At 38.4% G+C, this 9,622-nt stretch overlaps 2 protein-coding genes across 2 annotated transcripts; one reads left to right on the top strand and one right to left on the bottom strand.

Moving 5' to 3' along the window:
- The first annotated feature begins 863 nt into the window (after positions 1 to 863).
- Positions 864 to 4,731, top strand: LOC109012572 (putative receptor-like protein kinase At3g47110). Its single transcript, XM_018994277.2, has 2 exons — positions 864 to 3,690; positions 3,994 to 4,731. The coding sequence occupies exons 1-2, from the start codon at positions 1,005 to 1,007 to the stop codon at positions 4,494 to 4,496; spliced, it is 3,189 nt and encodes a 1,062-aa protein (XP_018849822.2). The 5' UTR covers positions 864 to 1,004; the 3' UTR covers positions 4,497 to 4,731.
- Positions 4,732 to 5,506: 775 nt separating this feature from the next.
- Positions 5,507 to 9,385, bottom strand: LOC109012573 (glucose-6-phosphate/phosphate translocator 2, chloroplastic-like). The gene is made up of 5 exons (XM_018994278.2): positions 8,566 to 9,385; positions 8,077 to 8,302; positions 7,755 to 7,977; positions 6,299 to 6,512; positions 5,507 to 5,892 (listed from the first exon to the last, which is right to left on the bottom strand). Exons 1-5 carry the CDS (start codon positions 9,079 to 9,081, stop codon positions 5,881 to 5,883), a joined length of 1,191 nt encoding a protein of 396 aa, XP_018849823.2. The 5' UTR covers positions 9,082 to 9,385; the 3' UTR covers positions 5,507 to 5,880.
- Between the last annotated feature and the right edge of the window lie 237 nt (positions 9,386 to 9,622).

Raw genomic sequence — 9,622 nt, 5'->3', positions numbered from 1 at the left:
ACTCAAAAAGAAGGGTAGAAAAAATTGAAAGATAGAATATGAAGTTATTTATTTTATTTAGTTGCACGGTTAAAATTAGAATATTTGAATAAATATTTTGCATAAAAGTTGTGACTGTACAAAAAATATTCATTGTCATGACCTGATATCTTAATGATATTTATCTCTATCAAGAATGTTTGAGACAAAAAATGAGAGCAATTGAGGTTAAATAAATAAATTATATATTTATTAAAATAATTGAGATTCATATCATAATTTTATCATCATATTTAAACTCTTTTATACATGGTTAATGTCTAAAAAGAAAAAATATTTATAATCGTGAATTGTACAACCGTCGCGTAATCGTTTTGAAAAAAAATAAAATAAAATATGGGATCTACATAAATTTTTTTTTTTAATAATAAATTTTACTTTTTTTCAAAATTATTACGCAGCATTTATACACTTTATGATTGTATATGGAATTACTCATGTTTAAATTACATTATGTATATTTTTAATTTTTTTATTAACATCGAAATATCCCATACAAAAGTGTGTTCAATTTATTGAATCATTAGACTAATTAACGAGGCATTTTTCGATTTTAAATTCGATTCTTATTTTTAGATCCGTATTCTACGGGTTCAACGAAAACGGAGCAACCACGTCTACGACTTTAGGGAAGACCACAAAGTCAAACAGCAAGTCTTCAAGTTCTTCAATGCAGCTGGAGGACTAGATGATCAGCTCATCAAACGGTCGGCAATGCAGCACTCAAATATTAGTCATCCGTTTTTTTTTTTTTTTGAAAGAGTTGGAGGCTAACTTGGAGCCACATCTCCCCCCCTCCTCAAGATAAGAAAGAAAAACAAAAAACCAAGTGTTCAAAAAGACCATATCCTCTCAACCTAAGGACCCAAGTTTGAACTTTGAAGGCATCCGTTGTTAGAGAGAAAATCCTGAAAGAAGAATCCATTAATATTTCCCAGCGTTTCTGTTTCTCCAAGCAAATATCAATGAAGCTATGTTCATTACCCTCTGCATATTTGCACGTCATTCTACTCCTTTCTTTAACCATACCTTGCTTACAACCGATCACAACTGCTACTGCCGCTCCGACGAACGAGAGTGATCGTTTAGCTCTGGTCAAACTCAAAGAAATGATAAACACTGATCCTCATAACATTTTGAGCTCCTGGAGTGAGTCTCTCCACTTCTGCAACTGGTACGGAGTTTCTTGCGGCCATAAGCATCGAAGGGTCACCGCCTTGCTCCTACAAGGCTGTGCTTTGAGCGGATCCATATCGCCTTACATTGGCAACCTCAGCTTTCTTAGGAGCATCGACTTCCAAGACAACTTCTTACAAGGAGAAATACCAAAACAAGTAACTCTTTTGTTTCGACTGCAATATCTATATCTTCGGAGTAACTTGTTCACAGGGGAAATTCCAAGAAACTTGACCAATTGCCCAGAACTCAGAGTCATGGATTTGGAAGTGAACAAACTTACAGGGAGCATTCCTGCTGAGCTAGGCTCTTTGAGGAGGCTTGAGACGCTTATAATTCGCTTAAATAACTTGACAGGAGGCATCCCACGTTCTCTGGGAAATATCTCTTCACTCCAACAACTCTCTGTCGCAGACAATAATTTCTGGGGAAATATTCCCTATGAAATTGGCCTTTTGCCGAGGTTGTCTCTCTTCATAGTTGCAGCCAATAATCTGACCGGTACGATCCCTTATTCCCTATACAATAGATCAACTTTGAGTAACATCCAAACCGCACGTAATCGACTTACTGGCACTCTTCCGGCCAATATAGGTCTCGCTCTCCCAAATCTCCAAATTTTGTCCTTCTCTACAAATAATTTCTCAGGTCCAATCCCAGTTTCACTATTAAATGCTTCTCGACTTGAAGCACTTATCCTCTCCCGAAACAATTTCGTGGGACAAGTTCCAGCTCAGTTTGGAAACCTCCTACATCTCAAGCACCTTCGTGTTTCTGGAAATAATCTAGGAAGTAACTCAGCAATGGATTTGGATTTCATAACATCTTTGGGAAACTGCACCAAACTGCAATATCTCCAGTTTGGTGATAACAATTTTGGAGGTAGTTTAGCCAACTCTATAAGAAATTTCTCGATGCAACTCGAGGAACTGTATATGGCCGGAAATCAGATATCAGGAATTATTCCTGCAGCATTAGATAATCTCATCAATTTATACAACCTAGACATGTCGCAAAACTTGTTCGAAGGCACCATTCCTACCTTTATTGGGAAGTTTCAAAAGCTGCAAGGATTGCATTTGGATGGAAACAGATTGTCAGGAAAAATACCATCCTCTATTGGCCGTCTCACTGGATTAGTCAAACTTAACTTATCAAGAAACAAATTGGAAGAAAGCATTCCATCGACTTTTGCAGACTGCAAGAACTTGCAGGAGTTGGATATTGCAGAAAATAATCTTAGTGGAGCCATACCCAAAGACATTATGTCTTCCCAATTACTAGTACTCAACTTATCACAGAACTCATTATCTGGCATCCTGCCTGTGGAAATAGGTAATTCAAAAAACATTTACCTATTGGATGTCTCTAGAAACGAACTCTCTGCTGATATTCCTAATACTCTTGGAGATTGCTTGAGCCTGGAGTATCTTTACTTGCAGGGAAATTCATTTCTAGGAGCCTTACCTCAATCTCTGACTTCTTTGAAAGGCCTTAAGTATTTAGATCTTTCACAAAACAGCTTTTCAGGACAAATTCCTGAAGATCTACAGAAACTACCAGTTTTGGTACATTTGAATCTTTCTTTCAATAATTTGGAGGGCAAGGTACCGACTGAAGGAATCTTCCATAGTGCAAGGGCAATATCATTGACAGGAAATAAAAAGCTTTGTGGAGGTATTCCTGAATTGCATCTGCAAGCATGCGGCATCAAAACTAGAAAGCAAGGAAAATCCCATGCTTTCAAATTAACTCTCAAAATTGTTACCGGGGCTTTATGTTTCCTTCTGTTTTCATCCTTGCTGTATTATCTTTATCGGAGGAGAAAATTAGAAAAGAAATCATCTTCTGTACCCTCAAAAACTGACCTGCTTTCAAATGTTTCGTACAAGGAGCTTTATCAGGTGACTGGCGGATTCTCTCCCAGCAACTTAATTGGATCCGGTAGTTTCGGTTTTGTATATAAAGGATTTCTTCATCATGAAGGGACGATGGTTGCTGTCAAGGTCTTGAACCTTCATCGAGAAGGAGCTTCTGAAAGTTTCTTGTCCGAATGCAATGTGCTAAGAAATATACGACATCGGAACCTTGTTAAGATTCTAACATGTTGCTCCAGTGTAGACCACACGGGTGATGAATTTAAAGCCCTTGTTTTCAAATTCATGTCAAATGGAAGCTTAGAGAAGTGGCTGCATCCAGATACAGTCAGTGAAAATCAATCAAGAAACTTGAGCCTTCTTCAAAGACTAGACATCGCAATTGATGTCGCTTCTGCACTGCATTATCTGCATGACCACTGTGAAACACCAATTATTCATTGTGACTTAAAGCCAAGCAATGTTCTTCTTGACAATGACCTGATTGCTTATATAAGTGATTTTGGTTTGGCAAGGCTTCTCTCTCCAAAAAATGACCTTTCTAAATACCAAACCAGTTCAGTTGGAATAAAGGGTTCTATTGGCTACGCTGCTCCAGGTAAACAAGTACTTAGATCTTAGATTTTCCTTTCTGAATCCTGGTCTATTTTTATCATTAAATATATAGAAGAGAAAGCTTTTGGTTTGTGAAACTTTATGAATACTGGCACCTTTTATCATCAAATTTCCCAAAAAGTGTCACAAGTTTTGATTTTAGAATGCAGGCTCTCTGTCCCGTTTCTCTCCATAGATTAAATAAAACATGTATCCTCTAAGTATTGAATCCAATATATTTAAGAGCATCTATTTAACAGACATCATCACCACATTAACCATGCATATAAAATGTATGATTTTGCAGAGTACGCGATGGGTGGCGAGGCATCAACACAAGGAGATGTCTATAGCTATGGCATATTTCTGTTAGAGATGTTCACGGAAAAGAAACCCACTGATAAAATGTTCATAGACAGTTTCAACCTCCATAACTTTGTTAAGATGGCATTGCCAGAAAGACTTGTAAATGTTGTTGACCCAAACCTTCTCGCCAGAGAAGGAAATGAAATAGCGGTTGCAACGAAAGATGATTATAACTCCCACGACCAGGATGACATTGATGTCGAGGCAAAAGAAGAAAGGTGCTACATTGGGAATTTAAGCCAGGTGAATGAAAATGTGCACAAGTGCTTGCTTTCAGTTTTGGAGATTGGCCTTTCTTGTTCATTAGAATCTCCTAAAGAAAGAACAAGCATGGGGGATGTCACCAATGAACTACATCGGACCAAAAATGCTTTTCTTGGTATTGAGATCGACGGACGAGGAACGAGGAAAATTGCCACAACACATTTTAATTTGGAAATTTAGCCAATCACAACAGTGATAGAAGATGTTAAATGCTGTAAGTCAGATAATTATTTCAAACTGCAAGGACAAGACTTGTTCTGCAATGTCACTTGTTAAGAGAATTCTGTGCGTTTGATCTCCCCCACACGGCCACACCTATTGTTGTCGTCAGTTCTTCTTTTTTCTTTTATTAATTTTTAGTGATTTATTTTTAAATTATTTCTCTGATACCAAGTTCTATCAAGATTTATTTATTTCGAACGTATTTTTTGGATTTTTCATTTTTTTACAGTTTAGATCCTTAATTTTTTTTTTCAAGTTAAAATGTAGGAATTAAATCTTAAGTTTTCGGTATATCTATTTTTAGGAATTATCACTTTTTTCTTGAATTATTTGAGTTGCACTTGCGAGAAATTCTTTGTCGAAGACTTGGGCACCTGTAATGGCTCTTTTAGAGCCAGTTGTGGGCTCCCATGCTTCCTTATCTAACAGGCTGGGCTTGCAGAGTGGCCGACTATGGATCTAGTGGAACAGGCCATGTTGCTCCAGCCTGGTGAAAGCCTCCACTAGTGCTCGACCAACATGGGTGTTGGTCTTGAAGGGTGAGGTATGTTATGATCCCACATTGGTTAGAAGTCAAATGGTATGTGTGGATATAACTTCGGGAGCATCTCCACCTAGCAAGCTGGTTTTCTAGGATATGAATCTTTGAGCCATATATGGACACATAACAAAACCATTACAGCACCCCTAAAATTAGTCAGGACTTTGTTCTTGAACACAAGATACCAATAAAAAAAAATTATTTTTAATATATATTCCTGCATGTACTTTGGATGTTTTTTCTGCATAACGCTGTGGGCCTTTTCCCCCCAGTATATTTGGGGATCAAAAGGACCAGGATATTCGCCTAATGGACTGGAAAAACTCTATTACACAGGACTGCGTTTTGAAAATAGGAGAAGCAAAGGGCCAAAGAAATAGGCCGAAGACCAAACGCTCAAGCCATATGACCCAAGATAAAATTAGGGAACAAAGAAAATGATAGTGGGATTTCAACATTGCTGAGGAAAAAACAGAGAAGCCTCAAACATTGAAATTCACATAAGTTTGAACTAATAAGCAGTCCAGAGGATGCATAGACCAAAGGAAGGTTTAAGAAGGCAGGACCACAACGCCTACAGCTACAAGTTAAGATGCTGCATTTCTTTGGTAATCTCATTTTCAGCCCGTGAAAAATTGACCCTACGCTATCTATACTACATTACATTCTCAACTCGTGAGCAAAGGAAATAAATGGAAAACTTTCATCTAGAAACCATTCTTGTTATAATATGATCAAAATGCGTCATTACTATGATCTTCAAGGAGAAACTCTGCCGAGTCCAATTGACCACAAACTTCCTTACTGCTTGGCCTGCTCACAAACATGATGCAAAGTTTATCAGCACATGCCAGAATCTATAATAACACTAATTCAAGGATCTATGCAATAATTTGATGAGAGGTCACTATGAGTAACACTAAAATGTATCCTCATACAAACTAAATGGGTTGAGGCTTAAATTCTCTTGGGTAAAATATGAGAGTTCCATAAGCAAGAAAGATGGTCACCCTAGGAAGTTCCCTCCCTTTTGTTTAGTGACCCTTTGTGAGATGCAAAGGCTGTTCTGCAGTTATTGTCCGTACACAAGCAAGTTGCATGTGAAGAATGCAAACAAAAAGAAACTTTGTCCATACACATCATTATGCACTTTGGTCCCAAGAGAAATCTCAAGACCCCTAAACTATCAAACTTAATCCGTAAGGAGATGAGATATTACCTGCGAGTAGAGGAAGGTGCCAACAATTGCGATGGCAGCTCCAATAGCATTGATGGGTTGGACAGGTGTGTGGAAGATTATGATGGATGCAACTATCACGGATATCCGCTTCATTGTGTTTCCTATGCTAAATGTCAAGGGAGAAATTTGATCGAGAGACATGTATGAAACTTGGTTATATAAATGGTAGAAGACACTCTGGGCTGCCACCCACCTGCAAAAGTTCAGAACCACATAGTATTCTTAGTCAAACATCAACAATGAAAGTGTGCTTATATATCTAGCGGCAAAAGATCATAGCCATTCAATAATAAGAACCATCACACCAACATTGCCACATCAAACATCCAATACCTAGCTAGGAGGGAACAACATTCCTACTCATCAGCTGACATAAAAGAAAATCCAAGATATCGACTTGTTTCATGTCTAGTATACAGTGGTCATGACATTAGATATTCCACCAACAGCTAGAATATACTATAAATTACAACCAGCAGGTAGTTGATCTAAAAGCAAAAATAGTAATAATAACATATTAATGAAATAAAAGATTTCTCTGACCATCATTCAGACATGCAGGGGACGATACTAATTCAATCGGTGGACATTTCTATTCAAACCACTTTAATAAAATCAGAACACCCATAACAGCGTTCCAAATTTAATATTTATAGCTGTTTTGAAGAAACACAATTTCCCAAGCAATTGAAATGAAGTTTAAGGTTGCATTTGGATGTTGAGTTGAGCTCAACTTAGTTGAGTTTTTTATGAACAACAGTGAGTTGAGTAGTGAAGGGAGTTATGTGGGGCCCATCTAAACTGAGTTTAAAATGTATTTGGATGTTAAGATGAGTTTAATACTTTTTATGAGAAATTGAAAAAGGTTGTGGGTCCCACATGTAAGAAGGTTTTGACTTTGAGTTGGAATGAGTTTAGTAATTTGAGAGTTGGGTGATTGGATGTTAGATTCAGCTTGAAAGTAGACTGAACTCAATTGAGCTCAGCTGAGTTTAGGAACCAAACGCAGCCTAAGCTCTATGTTCCTACAAGAAATTGACTAGACTGATCCTAGATTATACAACTGAAACATTTTAATTGCGTCTTTTGACTTATCTTCTACAAGCCTAAAACAAGGTGAAATTACTTTTTACGAAAAAAAATAAAAGGCATCAATTTGGCATCGAAATCTACCATCCTAAACTTGGTACCTTCAATAAGTCTTAGTTGAAGGTACCATATGAAATGATTGAAAAGCTCCATTAAACCAGATACATCAAACCAGGTGAAGATGATCAGGTGACCTCCATTAAGTCTTAGTTGGTAACCTCCATTAAGTCTTAGTTGATAGATACATCAAACCAGGTGAAAATGATCAGACAATTGAAATGCACAATAGCTTAGATAAGTAAAAAACTGTAACAATTCAATGAGGCTAATAGGCAAGTAAGATTACCATATGAAATGTGGTCCAATCTGAGAGATGGCTTTTTCCCATCCAACAGCCCACATCTTGGGGCCCTCTACGGCAATGGCAAAAGGTGTAAGAATCAATAGCGACAGCAGAGACAGACAAGCATAGTAGTTCATCCCACTAACAGACTTGCCCTTCATCCCTTTCTTTGAGAATATGTTCCGAAACACAAATGCTAGATTTGATATCATCGCCCCCATAAACCCTGACAAATATTGCAGAACATATTTGAATTCAGAACACCAGCCAATCATTCATCAACATTTCATTTAAATCCTATCCGCAATTGACTAAGTTTTCTCACCAGTCATGTTGAAATTGAGCTCGGTCACAGCGGCAAGCGCGCATCCTCCAATAATTGGCAAGAGTGACAGATAAACCTGCACCGGGAACATCTGACCTAGCAAAAACCTTGAAACCAAGACGCTGAAAGCAGGCTCGCCACTCTTTATGATGTGGGTGAACGAAACAGCAACTTTCGACATGCTCACCGTCGCTGCTACATGCCCAATTGTGTGCGCCACCGCGACCTACAAACAAGAGAGATAAGCGACTCAGTAAAAATTAATCGGAGTCCCAAAACCACAAAATGTTCTGTTTGGTGCCAAGAAAACTAAGAAAAATCACGCAAAAAAAAAAAAAAAAAGAACAAACGCCATTACGTTTACCAAAATGGTAGCAATAATGGGAGATACTTTTTTTTATCTTTTCGTGTTCTACTCTAAATTTCGCGAAGCACGATTCATTTCTTTCTTTTTTGTATAATTGATTCAAAAGTTACGAGCTTTCTTACCGGAAACAGAGTCTTCCAGAACTCCAAATCGGTTTTGGGAGCCTCGGCGATCCTCGTGGCCCACGATATCAGCATCATGAGCGACCCAGTTGCCAGCGAAAGTGTGGAAGTGAGCCACGGGTAAGGAAAAGCATTCAGAACCTTCTTGTTGTATATATTGAAAACCACATTCAGAGCCCACCAGGTGGCGAAATATATACCAATTTTCAGCTTCTGAGCCGCCTCGAACCGAGCCTGATCGTCCGGAAGCTCGATGTTAATCTCAAGCGGCAGAGACCGGTCGGCTTCGTAGGCCTTGCATTCTGTTCCGCGCCTCTGGGTTTTGGTCGGCAATGCGAACTTCTCAATGGAAGAAATGTAAATGGGTTTCTGGGAAGAGACTGCGTGGTTAAGGCTCCGTTTACCATTTTGAGCAGTTGGTAGTGAAAGAAACCGAGGCTTTGGAAGAGGAAGCTTTCGAATTATGGATTCTGAGGACGGGAAGGATGAGGCTGTGAGCTTCACTGAAGAGATCATGATGTCTGTGTATGCAAAAATCTAAAATGAATCCGGAAATCTAGATTGGCATTTAAGTACGCAGGAAGTGGAAGGGATGGTTCAAGAGACTTTCCTCGGGGTGTTTGTCTAGTGAGAAAACGTGAGAGTTTAGAGGGACTTTTGAGAACAGAGGAGATGAAAAAGAAGAATGGGCTGAAGGATTGAGAGGTTGCTGAGTCTGAGAGAGAAGAGAAGGTGTTCTGAGAACAGAGGAATCTCCCTGAAAAAGTGAGGGAATGTAGGATATGGAGGAGAGTTTTGAAACCGTCTTTCCTTGGAAGGAAGGTGGGAAGCAGAACAAGTAAATATATAGTTGGACCGAGGCGGTCTTGGGAAACTTATTTTATTTTATTTTGGAATTGTTAGAGAGGATGGGCTGTGTTGTAATATCTGAGGTCAGTGGGGACCTACTGTTTTTGGTGTTTCTGCCTAACAATTTCTAGTTTGCTTCCTTGGAGAATTTTAGAAACTTGGAAAATTAGAAAGATTGAAAGTTCAAAATTAAAATCTTACCAATATA

Source organism: Juglans regia, chromosome 3 (genome assembly GCF_001411555.2).
Source record: "Juglans regia cultivar Chandler chromosome 3, Walnut 2.0, whole genome shotgun sequence".
Lineage (NCBI taxonomy): Eukaryota > Viridiplantae > Streptophyta > Magnoliopsida > Fagales > Juglandaceae > Juglans > Juglans regia.
This window is presented reverse-complemented; position numbering and strand designations above follow the sequence as displayed.